The sequence below is a fragment of the Psittacula echo genome (genome assembly GCF_963264785.1).
Source record: "Psittacula echo genome assembly, chromosome: 3".
In the NCBI taxonomy this organism is placed as follows: domain Eukaryota; kingdom Metazoa; phylum Chordata; class Aves; order Psittaciformes; family Psittacidae; genus Psittacula; species Psittacula echo.
Window position 1 is genome coordinate 36,911,464 of NC_137736.1, and position 21,717 is coordinate 36,933,180.

Below are 21,717 nucleotides of genomic sequence, written 5' to 3' on the forward strand. Positions count from 1 at the left end.
TTGTCTGTGAAGACCTTATGGGAGACAGTGTTGAATTACTGAAGTCCTAGTAGATAATACCCACTGTTTTCCCCTCATCTACCAAGCCACTTATTTTATGATAGAAGGCTATCGAGTTGGTCAAGCATGGCTTCCTCTTGGTGAATTCATGCTGTCGGATGACCTTCTAGTCCTACATGTGCCTGGAAATGGTGTCCAGGATTAGTTGCTCTATCACTTTCGCAGGCACTGAGTTCAGGCTGACTGGCCTGTAATTCCCTGGTTCCTCCTTCTTGCTCTTCTGGAAGACATGAATGACATTGCCACACTGTAGATCAGCACAAGTGAGAGTCCAGCATCTCATGAAGCACTTACCCTAATAGTGAATGTCCTTCCTCCAACTCTATCCCGGGCCTCAAGAACCACCACGTTGACTCCAGACTCTGACAGCAATTTGGCAGCTGACAAACCTACCAGAAAAAGAGAAAGTGCTTTAAAGCAATGTCAAAAACTGAACCAAAGCTTCAAGGTCAGAGATTTCAATACTGTTTTCAAAAATTCCTGAGAGAAGTCAGAAACTTTTCATGTCTTACCACAGAAATCATGTGGCTGCTGCTTAGTTGCATGGTATAATTATATCCATAAGCAGCATTCATAGACTGAAGTTTTCCTCCTTCCAGTTAGTATTTTGGCATTTTAAAACCAGTAAAATCTCAATTATTAAGGGACAAAAATCCTACTCTTTGTTTGCACAGTACCTAGAAAGGCAGAACCCAGCTTGTGGGGCTTGGAGTGCCATAGAGATAGAAATAATAATATACTAAATAGGCATGTTATAGCAAGGTAGGCTTCTAGCTTTTTCTCTCACTCATCAACTCTCCATTCTACTGCTATTCACTGTCCTAATTCACATGCAGGAAGAAAGACTGCTTCACTGTCAAGATTAATTTTAAGCAATGAGTTTGACCATGGCAATCAAACACAGATATTTTATAAAAGGAATCATGGTCACAGCAAAAATCATCTAATTATGGGACTTCGTGATGGAGGCAGTACAGACAACTGAAAATTCAATAGGACAGGAGTCCTCTTTGCTTTTGACAAATGTGAGCTGAAATTGTAAAAAGCAATTATGAGTTTGTGAAATCAGATTATCCCACTGCCCTGCAGGCCAATTTAGCACTGAGGCATTGTTTCTTTGGAGTCGTTTCCCCTCCTTAAGTATACGAAAGCCAGCCGTATTGATCAGAACTTCCAAGATAGCCCACAGTAAAGAATAATAATATTATATTCATGTTTATTACACTACCTCAAAATGTGATTAAAAGCAACTGTTCATGAGCCAACAAAGAATACATGTCTGAAAAGACCAGAGGAGAGAAATTGTTCTGGGTAACATTAAGTGTACTTGCTTATTCTGAGGACAATACAGAATAACCCATAAACTTCTGTGCACATAATCTTTTAATAGGGAAGTGGAATACCATTCAATGGAAACCAGAACTGAGGAAGTTCAAATGGCTGACATTGACAAAAATTATATATAAGATTTCCATTCTCATCTAAAAACAAATTTACACCCTCGCACTACATTCTTTCGATTGCTGCAGCAGCAGAAGTATACTTGATTCTTCTATTCATTTAGTTTTCTAATTTTCAAAAATGTACGCAATTTTTCAGTGGAGTGAACATCTTCAAAATTGATCTCAGTATTTGATCGTTTTTTTCCTGCATGAAAGTCTATAGAGAGCATTTAACTTTTTTTTTTTTTTTAATGTTGAATTCTTCAATACTTTTGTGATGGCATTCTCTTCTTCCTCAACATATGCATAGAAGACACAAGTCTATAATGCTGGGAATGCAAACTGAAGTATTTTCTTAGGAATATTTTTTTATATGAGGAAAACATATTAAAAAAAATATTTCCTACATATATAAAATAAAATAAAAGGTTGAATTTCTCTATTCTGCCTAAATATTACTTGGACATTCAGGAATGGGTGCGTAATTCTTCGGTAAGAATTACAAAATTACAAATTTCTCTTGTAAGAAAGTCTATCATAGATACAAGTCTTGAAAAAATGGGCAGTGCATTCATGTGTTATCCTATCCTACACGAAGCAGACAAAAATCTGGCCTAGGTATGAAAAAAAACCACAACACAACCATTGTATGCAAATACTTAGTGTGTAAGACCATCACTCCATGCTGTATATGATAGCTATATTCATGCCATAGCTGTGTAGAAGAATAATGGTTGCACTGGACTGGGTTGGAAGTTAAGCTTGCTATTGGTTTATAGCTTAATTAGATGATATGTCCAAATAAAGAAAGACTGTTGAAGGATGAAGAACATGTGGCAGTAAGACTGAGGTTCTCTAACCTGTTTGCTTGTTAAACTGTAATTCTTGCACTCCTGCCTTACAGGTTTTTAGTTTCATCATTGTTTACCAAGTGTCACCTTAGACACTGATCAGAAGAAAAAAAGTCTTCATAGATACACAGAGTGGGAATGGGCAAGAGATACATTGGGACAGCAATGGCTTACTGGCAACTGCCAGAGGGCCCAACTCAGAAATCAAAACAGTGCAAAGTATGTTGATTAAAGAGTGTTACTATGTATTTATTTGTTTAAACCATGGAAATAATTTTCTCTCAAAATGGATGACTAGAATCAACACCCACACGTGGGGTATTACTATGTAGCTGCCTATGGAACCCAAGTCTTTAGCTTCGTTCTAGTGTGACCAAAGTGCACCAGATACAGGATCGCAACAATCACGAAGCCTACATGCTTTTGATACACAATCAGCCTTTGAATAGATGGCATATTTTCCCTTTATCTTCTCCATAACTTGAATTTTCAAGACTTTTGTTGCTGTTGCAGTACCCTCTACAGGACTGGATGCCAGACAGTGACCATTTATTTGTGTTTGATTGATGGAGAGAGAATGAGAGAGAGGAAGAAATGAGACCTTCTCTTTTCCAGCTGCTTGCCCCACCTCTGTCTGCTCAGCTCCACTTGCGTCACACAGATGTAGTCTTCACCTCCTCTCCAACATCTCCATTACTTCCCCAGAGGGCATTGCATGCCTTCCAGGAGCTGCCAAGGGGGAGGGCAGGACCTTCACACCACAAGAGCCTACCGCAACATGAGCATTCTCCTAGAGCCATAGCCCTCCAGCACACATGGGCTCTGACACCACGATGTCTTGGGATATTGTGGATGTCCACAGTGCCCTGGGCAAAGCCAGGCACTGGGATGTGACCTCTCAGGCTGCAGCCAGGGCTCAGGTGGGGTATTTTAAAAATCACCGGAGTATGCCTGTATGACTGCAGTACGGACATGCCTGTCATAACCAAGGCCACTGCTGTGCACCATTGCCACCTCCTCCAAGCAAACCACACCAAATTACTGGCTGCACTCCTTCCAGATATCACTCTATGTATTAGAAAGAAACTACTTGCCCCAGAAAGATGAAAAAAGCCTGCCAAAACCATGCCTCATATGAAGTATCTGGCTGTAGAAAGTCACTTGTTATTAGATGAGAATAAACAACGTGAGATGACTTATACGTCCTCCACAAGGGTTTCTATGGCAATCTCACAACAAGCTCCTCTCCTCATCTGAAGACGCCATGTGGTAAAGCCCCATTCCTATTGATTCTGTAGCACTATTAAGGACTCAGAATTGCTGCTGCTGCCGGAGAGCATACTGCTGCTATTTTCCTTTCAGAAAATTGTCATAATCCTATCAAGCAAAGCAGTTTCAAGTGCATCAAAACACCAGATACACAGTTAAAAAATAAATAAGTAAAAGGAAGTAAGATGATTTCAAGCCAATCTGCAGACTACAAGACATACGCCATGGCTGAAACACAGAGATGCTGAACAAAACTAGATTTTGCATGTAGCCTCATGGAAAATACAACAAAGCATGCCTCTACCTCATAGGAATGAAAGGTTCAACTCTACATGTAGTGCACAAGACTGGGGCTTAAGAGACCTGAGTTTGATTCCCAATTGAGCCCCATAATGCAGGAAATATTTGCCTATTCTGTATGGAAGCGGTTATAAGGGTAGCACTTATGAGAATAATTCCAAGTTGCCTCAACATTGGAGTTGATACAGAGCATATGAACAGATAGAAGTTCTGTTGCACAGATAGTGGGAGTTTTTAAAAAGTTACTTCATTGGAAATGTGATAGTAATTCTACAGTAATAGTAGAGTAATTCTGCTTTTCAAAATCGAGGCTCTGTAACCCACAGCATCAAAAAGATTCACTGATACACCATGATGAGAAGGGAAAATCACCAGCATCTTTCCCAGAGACAGCATACTTCTTACGTAACGCATGCTGAACATCTCCAAGCCACAGAAGGGCAGTGGAGGGGCACCAACCTTTTAACCTTTCAAACTGAGGCCACTACAAATGTGCTGTATTGAGCACACCAAAACAAAGGCAAAAGTTAGCTGTTAATACTGGAAAGGTAAATGTCTGCTGGTTTTCTGGACACACTGTTTGCCCACTTGCTAGCTGCTCTGACAAAGTGTGTTTGCTTTTATGGATCCTCCATTGGGTTAAAAGTTTAAAAAAACCAACCTAATACAACATTCCTTCATGAAATCCTTGTTAATCCACCCGGTTGTACAGGAGTGGGATAATTACGTTGTGTGAAAGACTACTAAGCCATTACTGTAGTGTTCTAACCTAGCAGGCTTTAATTGAGTACTGTACAGAAAAAAAGCTTTCTGGAAAATCTCTACATTTTTCTGATCTTAAGCAGGGGAATAATTTTTAAACTTTTTCGCACATTATGCTAATACACATCAGTAAAGTAAGACAATTGACAATGTATCCTTGTGAAAGTCCCACTGTAACAGCATGCTAATGCTGGGATTATTTTTACCGTTTCACTGGTGAAAAACTTAAACTTTTTCCAGATGCAACTGAGTAATTATATGTGGCAGTGCCCACCTTAGAATAAGCTCTCATTATTCAGCTAGAAGTTTCTCTGCCAAGTAAACATGAACCTGTCAGTAAGAGATGAAAACCTTTCTGCCATGACCACAGGGTAACATCTCGCTTCCTCACCTCTTTCTTTACCTTGCTTGGTTTTGTTGTTTTTCTTTTGTTTTGTTCGGGTTTTGATTGTTTGTTTGTTTGTTTTGTTGTGCACACAATTGTATGCAAATAAGTTTTACAATATAATTAAAATGTACTCATTTGTATCAGGCTGACCGGAGAAATCACATATGGGCAGCAACATATGGAAGGCTGAGAATGAAAGAACTGTTTGCTTTCACATACTAAGGATTTGAAGGTTTAAAATTGCTATTGAAAATGAACAACAACAACAAATATTAAATTACAGCCCCTTAAATTTGCACAAACCAGTAGGAATACACATTGCGGATCATAAGTCTGCATTAATTTCTTCTTCCATGTTGTATAAATCCGTAATATTATTAACTCTCTGTCACAAGTTGTATTTTATCTTTCCACATGTTATTTCACAATCCTTGATGTAGAATACTTGATTCTGGGGATAAGGTTTGTTTATTTATTTTGTCATTTTCAGGTAAATGTTTTTCACTTCTTTTTCATCAATTCTTTTCTTCTCCTCAAGCAAAAATAATCCAGTTGATTCAGCAAAGATTTCAGCCTGAAGAGAACAAATATTTTCTGTTACAGAGTACAATGTTCAACTGAGACCAGCCACTCTGACTGGTTTCAGTGGCACTATTGTCTAAATGCTTTCATCAGATGCAAGCCATGTTCTGAAGGGTACAAAGGCAGTTTCTCATGGGAAGCGTTAACAGAAACACAGTAAGCAGGGACAGGGAATTATGTCCTGAGGATGAATCCACTCCTCCATACACACCCACTGGGATTTTCAAGCCCAAAGCCCATTGCAGTAAGTGTCTCTCCCCCAGAATAATGCACTCCCCCTAAAGACAGAAAAAGGTTACTAGTATAAGCATGGGGTTAGAAATGCAACATCCTCCTTCCCCTTAAAATGAACACCACCAAGTAAGATGATGATGATGGTTTGACATTATCTAGTTAATGGAAACATCTAATGTAATTACACATGCTTTCTAACTACTGCTAATTGTTTTGCTCAGTAGGCAGAATAAATTCCTGATAGCTAAATGGTGATCTTCAGCTAAATAGGTATGTGAAAAAATGTTGTTGCTAAACTGTGATTAGTGTCATTGACACAAATATCAAGAACATAGGTATTCCCAGGAAAGACATAATGCCTGTCCCATTCTGTTCTTGTTATGCTAGGATATTGAGAGACTTGTTCTAACTAATTGGATATTTATTTTGCTTACTGGAGTAAATAACACTCTTAAGACTTCAGACCTACCTACCTAGCTAACAGAAACACTCTTTCTGATCTTTCAATACTTTTCACCTAAGCCTGAGACATAATGTAAAATCTGCTCCTCAAGGACAAGCCATAGGTTTCCAGTGCTCTCTCAAGAGCTCTGAATTTGCTAACCTATGAATCATGCTGGTGTACATTTTGGCTTTGCCAGAAAGAAACCTAACACATTCTTCATTCAGGGGCAGAACCTGCTGTGACTACTCAAGTTACCTCCTGGGTTAGACAATGTTTAGAAATGATGCATTTACCATAGAAAACAACATGAAAAATATTATGAAAGATGAAGAAAATAATATCTGGCACTAAGCATAACACAATGGAGTGTCTTAATCAAAACCCATACTCTACATCATAGGATTTTGTGTCTTTAGTAGCAAAACTTCAGAACACATTATGAAGGAGGCAAATGGAAACTGGTATTTCTGCTTATTCGCAACTATTGTATATAGTATCTATGACACTTCATACAGGGCCCTGTTAGTTTTGTCCCTGCTGTAAACTTTTCTTGTAATGACAGTCAGCTTGCTAGCAGCTCATGGGGAATAAAGAGCTCTGTGAAACATTGCTATTTATTTCTGCATCCCCCAAAATGTAGGAATTTCTGGTACTCAGTGACAACAATATCACTGATTACCAGCTTTCCTGTTGGATCCAGAAAGAAAGCAGTAAGGAATCAGGCAGCCAGAGTCCAGAACAGGGCAGATGTAAAGAAACAAACACAGGATGGATTTTAGGAACCAGCTATTGCATTTCTACAGGTTAAATTCTGAAAACTAGTCCAGATTTGCACAGGTGGGACTGATTGTATCTTCTAGCAGTAACTGTGTATTGGACAGTTTATCTGACATTATCACCCACTAGCAGCACAGCATGCTGTCAAAACAAAGTGGTATACAACATAAGTTGTGCTGCCATTAGAGCAGCCATTATAGCAAGCAAGGAAAGTCTGCATTTCCTCATTATTCACTCCTTCACTCAGAGACCTCAGCCAATGTGTGGGTAGCTCAAGTGGTAAGGTTCTCGATCATCTCACATCCCATCAATCTCACATTGTGGAGCAGGAGATGCAACACATAGTGCCCTTCCTTGGAGAGAGAGATAAAGAAAAAAAAAAGCTTCAATAGGGTGTCATACGGTTTATTTCAGTATAAAGACTAATTAATGCTATTTTTACATCCCAGCTTCTCCTACAATTTGTGGCCTTTGGACTCCTTAAGTGCAATAAAAAGTAGTGCTGTTTCCTGCACGTGGCTGGCAAATCTAAGCATTGTTTTGTTGAGCCATGAGATCTTGTTTCTAACTAAGAGCAAATGTGGTTTTATGTGGAAATGAGAACTGTTCATATAAAAGAATTATAATCTTCAGCGTAAGTTTCAATGATGACTGCGCTTCCCTTGTGCTTTGTGCTTGTAACATGATGTGCTGAAATGTCTTCCAAGAGATATTTGTATACAAGTTTCCTTGGGCTTGTCTGCTTCTGGACATTGCTCTCCATTTGTAACATGTCTCTGTTTTGCATTATGTAGACAAACATTCTTAACGTCCCTTGCCTTCTTTCAATAAACTTGGCTCCCAGTGTCCAAAATTCATGTGTAAGGTGAGGCTGGCACACAAATATAGCCCAAACCTCCCACTGAAACAAATTAGGATATTTTGCTTACACTCTATTTTGCCAGATTTTGAATTATTTAAGACCGAATTTTCAGGGTGTGTTTTTCAGGCTGATTCCTTTTTGCTGGAAAATCTTAGTCAAAATCGGCTATTTATAAACCTTCATGAAACAAACATTTTTTGTTTTTGAAAATTCATGGCTTTATTTTATTCCTATTTTGGAAGTTCTAGCAGCAACTTAAAATTTGGCAAGGAAATACCCTTTGAATCATCATAGCGCATTTTGCTATCCATGTGAAAATATGCTGCAATAGGGTCAGTTACAAAATTGTGAGGAATTGCAGATCACATACAGGCAGCAGCCACTTCCTAGATCTGAAAAGCTGAAATATCTGAGGTTTCTGTCAAACTCTCTGAGCACTTAATGCTGACCAGTCATTAACAATCAATCCCTGACGAGTGACTGAGCATCCTGGACCTTGTAACTGATTTTGTATCTCAGAGCTTTTGTGCACACTGCATCCTAGGGCTATGGAGTCAAAATATAAATCTTCCTGTAACCATAGCCTTAGCTTCAGGTGCAGGTAACAGCTGAGGTGTGGACAATGTCAGAAGAAGTATAGCAGTGATCTGCTGCATAAGAGGGACAACTTCTGGAAGCCATCCATACAGTAGTTAGTCAACATAGAGGATGACAATGTCCTGGTCCTCAGTTAGTGTAGCCCCTTAACCCAAGCAGCAGAGGATTCTCTGATGGGATGTCAGGGTTATGATCCTGCTGATTAAGCAGACACACACCCATGGCACACCATGCGCTGTCAGCTTGCTGTGTTTAACAAACGAGGGAACTTAATAGCCTAAACCAAAATGTACAAGGAGAAGGTCAAAATCAACCCAAACCAGAATACCCTCTTCAGCTCCGTAGAAAACCCTATAGGTAGGAAATAGGAGAAATATTCAAGGCATACAATTAAGAACTCCCTGTGAGTATAGGGAAAGTTTTAACCTTCAAGCTTCAGTTTATTTCATATGCTAGCATTTAAAACATTATAATTAATATTAACTGTGTTACAGGGGACATTATCCATTAAGAACAACACAAACGTGTGCCTGGGGCCTTTCCTGGCCATGATCCACATTTTCAACATGTGCGCCCATGTGAAAAGAGGAATCTAGCCCAAACTTTGCAGCTCCCTCTCTGAAGGGGTACAAATGTACTTGCTAATGAAGTGTGGGCTGTTTGAACATGATTCCATGGAGTACAGCAGGAAAATATCAGCAGTAGAGTCTACCAGAAACGAGTTCTTCTTCCAAGGGCTTCCCCTCTGTGAAGCACACTTTGCAGAAGCTTCCTCCACCCCTAGAGTGCAGCTTCCTACAGGCAGACTCTATTCTGTGTCCCTGTGAATGACCATGTACAGATGTGTGCATACAGAGGAGAGGAGCACAGATGAGAAGAGTGCGTTAGATTGCACAGAAATTTGCTCTCAAGAGCACGCTTCACATTGAGGAATAGATAATTCCAGAGATGCCAGTCATGATTTGAGCTTTATTTTGAAAATATTGTACAAATATTTTTTAAAGCCAAAATCTCCCTGCTGGGAAGCTCACACGTAACATATTAACAAGCACCTTGTTTATACCTGATGTATATTTCATTTATTTCTAGTAAATAACTAGTTTATCACAAAGTTTTCCATTCTTTCTTGCAAATATCAGGTCATGAGTATTTAAAATACAGCAGAAGGAGAGAAGGCAGTAATCTTAGCAGATAAGACAACTTCAAATAGATCTTCGGAGAAATAAGCAAAAGTAAGCCAAGCCTGGTGTCAGAGACATGTTAAGGGGAAACCCTGTCCATACTGGAGCATATTTTTTATCTCACCAGTACCAAAGTTCTGGATACAGATTACATTTTTCAAGACCAGAAAGCAGCGCTGTCTAACCTCTTACAGAACTGAGGTGTAGGTACATTGGCATAGAAACAGTGGTGACAGAGAAGCCACGTAAAAAGCAAAACAAACCAGGAGCTGATAGGAATTATAGTGCCCAGCTATGAATAGTATTATATATCGAAGATAGATTAATTATGAAATAAGGCATTTATAGTCCTGTTTTCTTCTTATAGTTCTGCTGTTTTCTTCGAATGATGTCAGTTGTAATTCTTAACAGGCAAACACCAATTTTTAAGCTACTGGAGTGACATAAGGCTTTCCACTGGTAAGAAAAATGTTCCTGTACCCCAAGAGTGCTATGACATGTTTATTTGTCTTCCTAATACCACTGACAAATTTTCGGATACAGCAACGCCTTGGAATTTCCTAGTTGGCTCCATTTCAGACTCCACATGAGGCTTTAGTCCAAGGCATAAGTGTTCTGAAGAAACTTACTAATTCTTGTACTAGTGAAGCAAGATACCACTTAGAAATGCTTGAGGCATTTTCCAAATCACTGCTACAGTTCAGAAAGCTGGAGAAGCAAGAGAAAACTAGCTTCTCAGAGCCCTAAAACCCACATTAAGTTCACATCACCATCAGCTGCACACAGTACAGAGTGCTAATCTTCTAAGGGCACTCTGTTATGTGAACCTTAAGCATGAAGATCCAATGACTCATGATAGCAGAAAAATACCCAGGCATTTGATAAAAGAAAAATGCAAGCACAACTATGTCCAAACTCTTTCTTTCTACAGATTTTTAAATAATTACATTGTCACAAAAATTTAACAATTAGTATTGTTTTAGCAAATTACATAATGTAATTAAGTAAACTGTTTGCTGTTTCATGCATTAATTCACTGTAGATTAAAGAAAGGAAATCCACCAACTCCTTCTCAATTCTAATAAAAACTCATTTTACCTATAGCCATAATGGTTGTAGTATCACTGAAGTGACATAACTCACCATTATCACTAGTGAATTAAAGACTCCTTGAAAACTGAATCCTGGCCAAAGCTTCTAACACAATATTTATGCAACTGACAAACCAAACAGACTTTCTCCATCATAGCATCATTCTCATTCTAGGCACAGTTAGGTGCCATAAGAATAATTATTTCTGGGGCGGGGGGTGGAGGGGTGTTAAGCATGGGAATCAGCGGTCACAATATACCTTGCCGGTGTTGAAGTAGATCTGAAGAGTGTTTGGGGAAGTATTTCCTAGCAAAGCGTGAAGAGTCCATTGCACTGGGAGAATTCGGCTGGCTGTAGCCCAGCTCTAGTCACAGTAACAAACCCTAACATGTTTTTACAGCTATTCCAGATGTCCTTCTGCAGCATTTATCAAAAGAATACAGTTGCCAGTGCTGCAAAAGCAACCTAAAACCCCACAGTTTCAAAGCACCATCTTTCTCGGGATGCAAAAACCCCAGCCTCTATCCTTGCATTCTCCCGCACCTGTGGGCATTATAAAGTCAGTTTTCCTACAGACTCTCTTCTGATGAGCACGAACTACAAACCAGCACAAGCAGCAGCAAACACGTGATAAAATAACAACCGGGATATTTTTTTTCCTTTGTTTTGTTTATTTTTTTTATTTCCCCAAGCGTAGCTGACACCCCTGGGGACCTGACACCCTCTATAATCATCGCCTAAGCCTTAAAGCCAGCCGTGAGAATGAGCCACTCCCGGCCCCACCGCTCCCCGGCCCCGCGGCGTCCAGCCGAGATCGCCCCGACCCCAAGCACTGGAGTGATGCCCCGACGAAGGCCGGAAGATGCCCGGGGACCGCGCCACCCCCCCGAACCCACCTGAGATGCCGCCCCCGATCACGACCACGTCGTATCTCCCGGCCATGTCACTGCGCCCCGTCTTCGCCCCTGCCTCCATCCCACCCTTCCACGGCGGCAGCAAAAGCTCCGAACGGCTGTGGCGGGCGGACAGCACCGCGCCGTCCCGCCCGCCCCGGCCCCGCCCCTGGGCGGGAACCCGAGGCACCTCCACCAATGGGAGCTGGCCGGAGTGGGGCGTAACCCTTAGCCACGCCTCTCCGGTGCTGAGCCGCTCGCCCGGCCCGGCCTAGCCCGAAGGGGCGGTGTAAGACCCCAGATGAGGGGGAGGGCAGCTGAATGCTGCGTCCGAGCGCATGTTTTGTCTGAGCCCGGCTCGGTACCGGTCTGTCATGGGTGCACGAGAAGGTGACAGGATGCAAATGGGTGACAAGATGCCTGTTGCAGGGTGCGGCAGACCTAGCAGCCTGCACTCACCAACGCTTGTTTATTTACTGAAATTTATAAAACATGCTAGCAATGAGTGTTTGAGAGGAGCAGACCCATGGAGCTAGTGTGTCAGTGGTTACAGCAATATACAGGCTCCACCTTGCACTAGAATCAAGTTGCATTCTGTCCCTGAGCTGGGGAATGAAGGGTTAACCTTTGCATGAAAGTATCTTCTCAAAGATGATGCCTGAAATAATAACTGGTTGCCAAATACCAATTTTGTTTGTACTTAGCTAATATTATTGCTTTGAGATACATGAAATACATTAAGCTATGCTTCAGGTTTAAAGAACTAAGGCCTTGATAGAATCATAGAATGATTTGAGTTCAAAGGAACCTTTAAGATCACCTAGTTCCAACGTCCTGCCATGAACAGGGACACCTTCCACTAGACCAGGTTGTTCAATACATCGTGTACATGGTGGTTCTGACTTTTCTTTCTTTTTCATGCATTTTACAGCTCATACAGTTTTTATTGCCAAAGTGTAAATGTCATCTCTGTGAAGCTAAGCAGAAAAAATAGAGAGCCTGTCCATCCCCTTCCAAGTAAGCACAGAAGACCTTTACAATTTACACAGTTGCAGAAAATCCTAATGCCACTTCATGTTAACTATTGATACAAGTTCTGAGAGTTGCCCAATTCTGCAATCATATTCCATACCTGGTTGTGACCAAAGGAGAGAATGAGTGCAATACTACATAGGCAGGGGCTTCAGAAATGCCTTGGCTTTCTTACAGTGGGAAAAACTAGGGCTTCTGGTGTGTGCTAATTGTGACAAATGAGCAAGGCTCATCGGAGTGGGTCCAGAGGAGGGCCACAAATACTATCAGAAGGATGGAGCACCTCTCCTATGAGGACAGGCTGAGAGCTGGAGTTGTGCAGCCTGGACAATAGAATGCTCCAAGGAGACCTTATTGCAGTGTTTCAGTACTTAAAGTGGGCTTATAAGAAAGATGAGGAGAGACTTTTTAACAGGGTCTGCAGCGACAGGATAAGGATTGTTTTTAAACTAAAAGAGGGTATGTTCAGACTAAATATAAGGAAGATATTTTTTTGCAATGAGGGTGGTGAAATACTGGAACAGATTGACCAGAGAGGTGGTAGATTTCACATCCTTGGAAGTGTTCAAGGTCAGGTTGGATGGGGCTTTGGTCATCCTGATCTAGTGGAAGGTGTCCCTGCTCACTGCAGGGAAGTTGGGCTAGATGACCTTTAAAGGTCCCTTCCAACCCAAACCATTCTATGATTCCAGGACAGTAGTGACTGAATGTAGAAACATCTGAAATCGCTGAGCAGCAGTATGAGAGCCAGTATAATCAATCTTCCTCCAAAATCAAGCAGGTACTTTATAAAGTAAGGTATGTGTTCAGTGCTAATTAAGTGTGTTGTGCTAGCTGCAGACACACAAGTGCCAGGTGCTATAGCAAATAAAAAGAACAAGATCATTACTGCTCTGAGAGATCATCTGCTGACACAGAGGTTCATTATCACTGAGATTGTTGCTGCTTGCATGCTAAAGTGAGAAAAAAGGGGCCAGTCCAAGACTGTGAGAGGGATATGTATTCTGAAACAGAAAATGTAATGTACCAACTGCTGTTTCTGCTTATTTGGCATTAAAAAAGTCTTTGCTTCTTGAAGCTGATAAGGATACCTACTCTCACAGATCTGCTGGCCCCAGTGAGCAGGTCACAGGGAATCCGACGAATAAAAAGCTTCACCAACGGGCACCTCTCTGTCCTGGGTTCAGCTGTTATAAGTTATTTTTCTTCTTCTTAGTAGCTGGTGCAGTGCTGTGTTTTTGACTTTAGTCTGAGAACAACGCTTAAACCATGACACTCCCTCATGATCCAGATGCCAAGTTTAGAGGAAAATAACAAAAACATCCTCTGTAATAGCCACAGGAAACTTGTGTGTGTCTAGATAACTTGCTGATAGATAAGCTTGCAAAAAAATCTGTAGTGCTAAAAGGAGCTGCCACAGGCTCATTAAAAACCAATGGAGATTGAAGTGATTTTGCCTAAAGCAGCTCTAACAATGAGAAATGACATCAAAAGATGAATTGTACACATTGTGATTGCCTCAAAACTTGGAGAAAAGACCCAAAAAATACCTAAAAGGTTACCAAGGATTATCTTGGGCATTAGCAGCCTCTGGGGTAGCAATGCCTGTCAGAACTGCATAACTGCTAAGCCTTTAGCAGCTGTATGTACAAATAAGAGACCTCAGAATAATTCTACCTTAGCTCACACAGATCTGCAGACATGTAGGTTTTGGGGAAAAAAAACCTACAACCAAGCAGATGCTGAAGCCTCGCTTGAGAGCAACGGGATGAATCCAATGGGAGATAATCACGGAGATTTTGTCAACATCTCAGCTGCTTCTATCAGGATTTTTGCTAAGGACTTGCTGAAATTGCAAGAAGAAGGGAAGGAAGAAACTGATGTGTCATATTGAGGATCCTTCTTTTCTAAATGTTATGACTGTATTTTAAAAGAGAAATCAACAGAAGATAAAGGGGTGTCGATCTTTACAGTAAAGGAAACTTTATTCCAAATAGATATATTTTTATTTGGAAAGAAATTAATTGTTGCTCAGAACAGAGAGTTGAGTAAGAAATGCTCACCAATGGGTCCTTCTCCTTATGCACTATAAAAAACCCAAGGTCAACACTGAAGGGTGAACATCAGAAGCTACTGTTGCTGAAACCATTTCCCAGCAATCCATCTAGCTGATTTATGTCTGCTTCAGTGAATGTGCTGTAGTAATAATTTGCTGAGCTTGCAAAATGTGTAAGATTATTAATGTGAAGGTATAGAAAGTCACAGGACTGACAAAGACTTTTGCATTTACCAGGAAAAAAACAATGAAAATTGCTGAGAAATGCAGTGGAACACTCCAAGCAAAGCTTTCACTTGAGATCACAGCTATGTCAGCAATAATGAAATTTTTCCAAGAATGGGCAAAAAAGCATCAATTTCTTGATTATAGAACATGAAGAAAAATATCCAAAGAGGTCATCACTGAGTTCTTCATTGTATTACAAGTGGTTTGCTTTCAGTTTTGCCAACTGCTGATGTGAGGAAGTCAAACTTCTCAGGTCATCTCATCAGTAGTCACAGTTATGTGTTATTTTATGTCTGCTTGGTACCCCAAATGCTTAGTGAAATCGGTCATAATCATGATGGAAGACACAAATGTTTTCCATAGTGTCCCAATTTCACTGTTTTCCCAATGCACCTAAAAATTGGAATACAAACATATGGAAAATCTCTGACATTAAAATAAAATGTCAAAATTAAAAAAAATACCTATTACATATTTATGTATACAGTATAATTTTTTAGGGTTTTTTTATGAATGCATTTTGACAAGTAACTAGAACCTAATGTTGTAAAGCAAGAATACATTATCACTAGCAGACTGATTTTCATATTAAGGCCATAATTATAACCACTTAGCAACCTCTAAAGTCAGATAATTCTTGTATTTTAAGGATATCAACAGAGCTTATCTGAAATATCCTAGAACATGTGCCATCTTAAGTGCTACCACCAGCTGAAATCTCTGCCATTAACTCATCATCTGTGTTGATTAGCACTCCACTGTTCAGGCACAAAGATGAGCTTTCCAGAGAGTATCAGAGCCTTTTGCAAAGTTTGATTCACATAAATTTACATTCACACACACACTGGTAATTACATGGTTAGTACTCTGGGTTACAGAAAGCTGAAATATGAAAAACTGCGAAAAACAACCCAAACTCTTCCAAACATCAAACTCAGTAGTTCTGTTGGGTGTCCATTTGTTGGACAGCAGTGTGCATGGTATGGAGTAAATTCAAACCTCATCTGTAGGTGGAGCTTAAATTAAATAAATCCGTCAGGATGCTTAGTTCTACTAATAGTTTCAGCTCCAATATAACCTTCAATATGAAGTCAGTATGTGGAAGAGACTGCAAGGAAGGTCCAGAAGAAGGGCTCAAAGTTTTGCTCAATCTTCTGGAGCTCCTTCCTTCCATCTACATGGGGGAAGACCTTGCCAGGCCACATGTATGGTGCTTTCATTGCACAACAGAAGGAGAAAGCTGGAGGCAAAGTGGCCATGAAAACTGTTCAGAGCATGGGGTCAGGTTCAAAAGGAATCTTAGAATCATAGAATGGTTAGAGTTGGAAGAGATCTTGAAGATCATCCAGCTCCAATCCCCCTGCCATGGGCAGGGACACCTTCCACTAGACCAGGTTGCTCCAAGCCCCCTTCAACCTGGCCTTGAACACTTCCAGGGGTGGAACAGCCACAGCTCCTCTGGGCAACCTGTTCCAGTGTCTCATCACCCTCACAGTAAAGAATTTCTTCCTAATGTCTAATCTAAATCTACCTTCTTCCAGTTTAAAGCTTCCTGCTTGTTCTATCACTATTTGCCCTTGTAAAAATTCTTTCTCCAGACTTTTTGTAGGCCCCTTTTAGGTACTGGGAGACTGTTATAAGGTCTCCTCTGAGCATTCTCTTCTCTAGGCTGAAAACTCCAAACTTGCTCAGCCTGTCTTCATATAATAGGTTCTCCAGGCCTGTAATGATCTTTGTGGCCCTCCTCTAGTCTCAGTCCAACAGATCCTCTTGTGCTGGATGCCCCAGAGATGAATCCAGTACTCCAGGTGGGGTCTCATGACAGCAGAGTAGAGAGGGAGAATCACCTCCCTCGACCTGCTGGTCATGCTCCTTTTGATGCAGCCCAGCATACAGCACTGGCCCACCTCTCAAACCAGTCAAGGATGGCATCCCTTCCCTCCAGCATGTTAACTGCACCACACAGCTTGGTGTTGTCAGCAAACCTGCTAAGGGTGCATTCAATCCCACTGTCCATGTCACCAACAAACATGTTGAACAATGCTAGTCCCAATAGCAACACCTGAGCTGCCCTTATAGCTGCCAGTAGGAGATGTCTGCAGGAGTCTTGGCCAAAAGGCATGCGAAGACCCCAGGCAGATGTGTAGGTGCTGGTGAGAGGCAGCCATTAGTGGAGCAGCCTTCGCCTCTGAAAACAGGGAGAAATTTCTGAGTATTTCCTCCTGGACTCAGCCCCCCAGCAGGCATGGGTTTAACATTCAGCCTCTGTATTTTAGGTCTCTGATTCTGTCACTGTGTACCAGACTTACACTACTGTATTTCTGAGGGAGTATTAAATTGACTTTATTCCATTCTTAGCTTAGCAGCTCCTGCTGGTTTGCTCAGCCTCACTTTTCAGGCTTTAGATGCCATGTGAATGCAAGTTCCCTCTGACCTTTGGAGGAGAGACTGCTGATATTGCACAATGTATGGTCCAGCTAGTGCAGAGGACTTCATGTAGTGATCTGAACTTTGCTCATGTTTTTTAAAGCATGTGAGAGAGATTTGCACTGTGCAGTGTCATTGCTGCTATCAGTTATTCTATATGCCCTTCACCACACTCACATGATCAGATAATTTTTTATGCATTGGGTTTTGCAATGCATTTTCAGTAATATTAACAAAATGTTCCTTTAATTGCCAGCTCCATAAAGTAAGGGGTTTGTGTATAGCTCATGGATTGCTGGTATCATCTGAGATTAGATCAAAGCTTGTATTAGAGATAACAATCTCAAGATCATAGTACATTTGGAGAGCAAGTATTGGTTATAGATCACAAAGCTTGGCTGCAGTTTGAACATAAGGAGATCAGTGGAGATCATTAGTCAAGACAGTTAAATACCAAAGAAATACAATAAGATCTGATTTGAGAGCAAGAAAAAGCCTGGTGGAAATGACAGGCAGAATAAAGAATCCAGTTACAGACATCAAATTCCAGCCTTTGATACAATAACAAAAAGATCAAATAGCTTTACTAAAAGTAGGTAAGAGAAATTTGTCATGCCATCTCACTTTCTGTCAGGTAAAAAAGAGTGTTGCAAATCTATAGAAAGCATCCAAAAGGAAATAAAGGCTGTTTTCCTTTGGAAATCCTGTACAGGATGCAATCAGCTGAAGCCATGTGAACAGCCTCATCTCTTCTAGATTAATGACTACTTCACTGAATACCTAAAACCCTCAACACCCCTCCTGAGAAGCCAATTTACTGCAGGGATTTGGGAGATGAGCAACCTTTCTGCCAGCCCTCCTCTCCTTGTGCAGTGAACACGGCACTTTATAATTGGACCCATTCCTAAGTGCCACCAGGTAGAAATCAGTCACACAGACACATTTCCCCATCTCTGTCAGGAAGCTGAGCTGGGGACAGAAAAGATCATTTCCAAGGTGCCATTTCTTCTTTTTCTGAAAGTCCTGGACTGGAAATTTCCCTGTAGATTCACCATGCTTTCTAGTGTGACCTGAGGAATCACATTCTTGTATTAAATAAATAATATTGATTGCCTATTTTCCTAATTGCAAACCCAAATAGAGAAGTTGAGGTCCTAACACCATGCTCCTTCCTAAGATTGACTTAGAGAGAAGTGCAGCCTTTTTCCTCACATAATTACTTGAATTTATATAATAAGTTATTAGAAATTGGCTAAAGCAATGAATTAGCAGATTTTGTAATTAAGAACTGTGAATAAATTCATTAAAATTGTGAGAATTGTTAGTAGTTTTTCTTGAGCTCTGGTGTGACTACATTATCTCAGCAATGTTTATAATTAGTCACTATCACTTATTTGGTGGTATGAAAACATGCTCTGGAATACTGTTGATTATTTCTGTTACATGCAACTTAGCAACATATTAAACATTTTGACTGCTTCAGATAAAAAGTGTCTTAATCTGTCTCTAGATTAAAAAAATCCCAAACCAAACCAAACAGAAATTAATCTCTCATCAAGGTTAACATGGCAATGTGCTTCCAGTTAAAGAAAAAAGACTGGCTGAGCCCTATGATGGTATCCATCAACATCACTTAACACATTTTCTCAGAGGTCTGTTTAGCAGTAGCCACTGCCAACTTCAAAAAGATAGTCCCAGAAGGCAGACGGAAGTGCCTGGCTATGCATGCCTTCTTGATTAATAAATAGGTATGCAGCCTTGCTGCATTTAAGTGTACACCACAAACAGTGTGAGTCTGCAGGGCCTCACAGAGTGGTATATGATACAGGCATAGCAAAGCAATCAAAGTTCAATTTGTAGTGTTTCAGCAACAGAGAGGAAGGACGGGAAAATTGTTCTCAAGCGTGAGTTGCTCACTGCTTGCCTCAGTGGCACTGATTTACGTAGAGCCAAAATGCCAAGCACAGATGTAAGTATAATTTACAGCAGCAGGAGGTAGCTGTATTTAGAGTCTGCTTACGTCTTTGGCACACACTGCAAGTACAGTGTGGGACTGCTAGTGCCAGTGCAGGTGCCTGGTCCGGGTAACACAGTCCTTGGTGTCACCATATGACCAGAGCATGAATCTGCGCATCCATCCATAGAGTTGGAAATGATGGGAGCAGCAACATGAAGCTTTGCAGGGACCTTGTGCTCCTGAGTCATTACAAAAATGCGTTGCCTGATGTCTCTTTTCTTAATGAGTCATTTAAGAGATAGGGCAATTGGTGCAATTTTCTAAATATTTTTGTGTATTTCTTAAAGAACTGTAAAAATGGTGTTCACTTTTGTGAGCAGCGTTATAACAGGCATCATTGTGTGTTCAGTCTTCATCTTACATCTATGAAAAGAGGTCTGAGGGAAAACCACACATGGGAGTGTATGCTTACTTTTTGTTCAAAGCAGAAGAGAAAAAGTCATCTGATGCTAGCCTCGACAGGCATGCGCATGGCTCCATCAGCAATGTCCACCAAGGCTACTTCTCATGGTAAAACCCTCTGCCCACCAGTCTGGGGAGCCAGTGCCAGGGGAAGTAGCAGGGACAGGAGACTGCACCTTCACTCTGGGGTGACATGATGACTACATGGAAGTGGAGACATATGGCCAGGAGGAGGGATTCACAGCACCTTCGCCTCTGCGTTTGCAGTGTATTAAAAAGGCACTGGAAGAAAGACGGTTCCTTCAAAGACTGACTTCTATGCCTTCTGAGGAAGCTTGTCACTTCTCACAGATTACAGAGCCTGAAAGTGACAGCACAGGCTGAAGTGCCCAGCCAAGCCAGAAGGTGCAAGGACCATTAGCAAGCAGTCTCACTATGGATCTCACTTGATATTTTTCAGTACCCTAATTTCCTTTTCTGCATTTTTTCTCTTGTCTGCATGACAGAGCCACCTGTGTCCAGATCCTGCAGTTTGGTCAGCCTCTAGTAATTTGGGTGCACACACTGGAGCTGCTTGCCTTATCTAATGCAATGCCTCAGTGTGAAGACTATTTCTATGTATCAACTGTACAATGTTTAAGTAAGCTTGCATCTTATTTGGTGCTCTTTGGATTTTGACTTCTAGCAGGTTTTAGTTTTACGATCTTGAATGTCATAGAGCTATTAAAAGGAACCTACAGCACTAAACAATTCGTTGTGTTTGCTGTTTAGTGCGAAAGACTTTCTGAACTGTGGGAGCTTCCTGTACGTGAGGTTTTATATTTGCTTGAACTTTTTACCTGCAGGACGTTTAGTGTTTGCAGGTGTTGAAGGTTACACGGTGGTGAATCACTGAGTCTTCTGAAAGGATAATTTTACCTTCCCTGCAATTTGACTGGCTTTCAAATGTATTTCTAAGGACATAATACCCAGTTATAATTTTTTTTCCTGAGAAAACATTTATGTGATGAGGGAATGACTATCAACAGGATATTCCTAGAAAGGGAAGGAATAAACAGAATTGCAATAAAATATTAGGTCTATATTTCATTCTTTCTCGGGCTGAGTAGAGAGGGAGGATCACTTCCCTAGACCTTCAGGCAATACTCTTCCCAATGTAGTCCAGGATACCGTTAGCCTTGTTGGTCACAAGGGCACATTACTGGCTCATGGACAACTTGCTGTCCACCAGGACCCCCAGGTACTTCACAGAGCTATTTTCCAGCAGGTCAGCCCCAGATTGTACTGGTGCCTGAGGTTATTCCTTCCCAGGTGCAATACCCTGCACTTTCTTTTGTTGAATTTCAAAATGCTCCTCTCAGCCTGTCTAGGTCCTTCTGAATGGGAGCACAGCACTCTGGGGTATCAGACACTTGTCCCAGTTTTGTACCATCAGCAAACTTGCTGGGAAAGCACTCTATCCCTTCCCCCAAATCATTGATGAGTAAGTTAAACAATACTGGACCCAGTACTGACTCCTGGGGGACACCACTAGTCACAGGTCTCCAATTAGACTTTGTGCCCTTGATCACAGCCCTCTGAGACCTGCCACTTAGTCAGTTCTCAAGCCACCGCACTGTCCACCTGTTCAGCCTGCATTCCTGAGCTTGCCTACGGAGATGTCATGGGTGACAGTGTTGAAAGCTTTGTCCTGGTAGGAAACATCCGCTGCTCTACCCTCATCTATCCAGCCAGTTGTTCCATTGTAGAAGGTTGGTTAAGCATGGCTTCACTTTGGTGAATCCATGCTGGCTACTTCTGGTCAACTTCTTGTCTTCCAC

General features: G+C 41.1%; 1 protein-coding gene across 1 annotated transcript in view; it reads right to left on the reverse strand.

Moving 5' to 3' along the window:
- Positions 1–11,817, reverse strand: part of LOC308219243 (amine oxidase [flavin-containing] A-like) — a gene marked incomplete at both ends in the record, with an annotated part of 36,713 nt that extends 24,896 nt beyond the window's left edge. Inside the window, 2 exons of the mRNA XM_080613875.1 lie at positions 355–449; positions 11,739–11,817. Coding sequence (XP_080470001.1) covers positions 355–449; positions 11,739–11,817 — 174 coding nt within the window. The remainder of the gene's footprint in view (positions 1–354; positions 450–11,738) is intronic.
- Between the last annotated feature and the right edge of the window lie 9,900 nt (positions 11,818–21,717).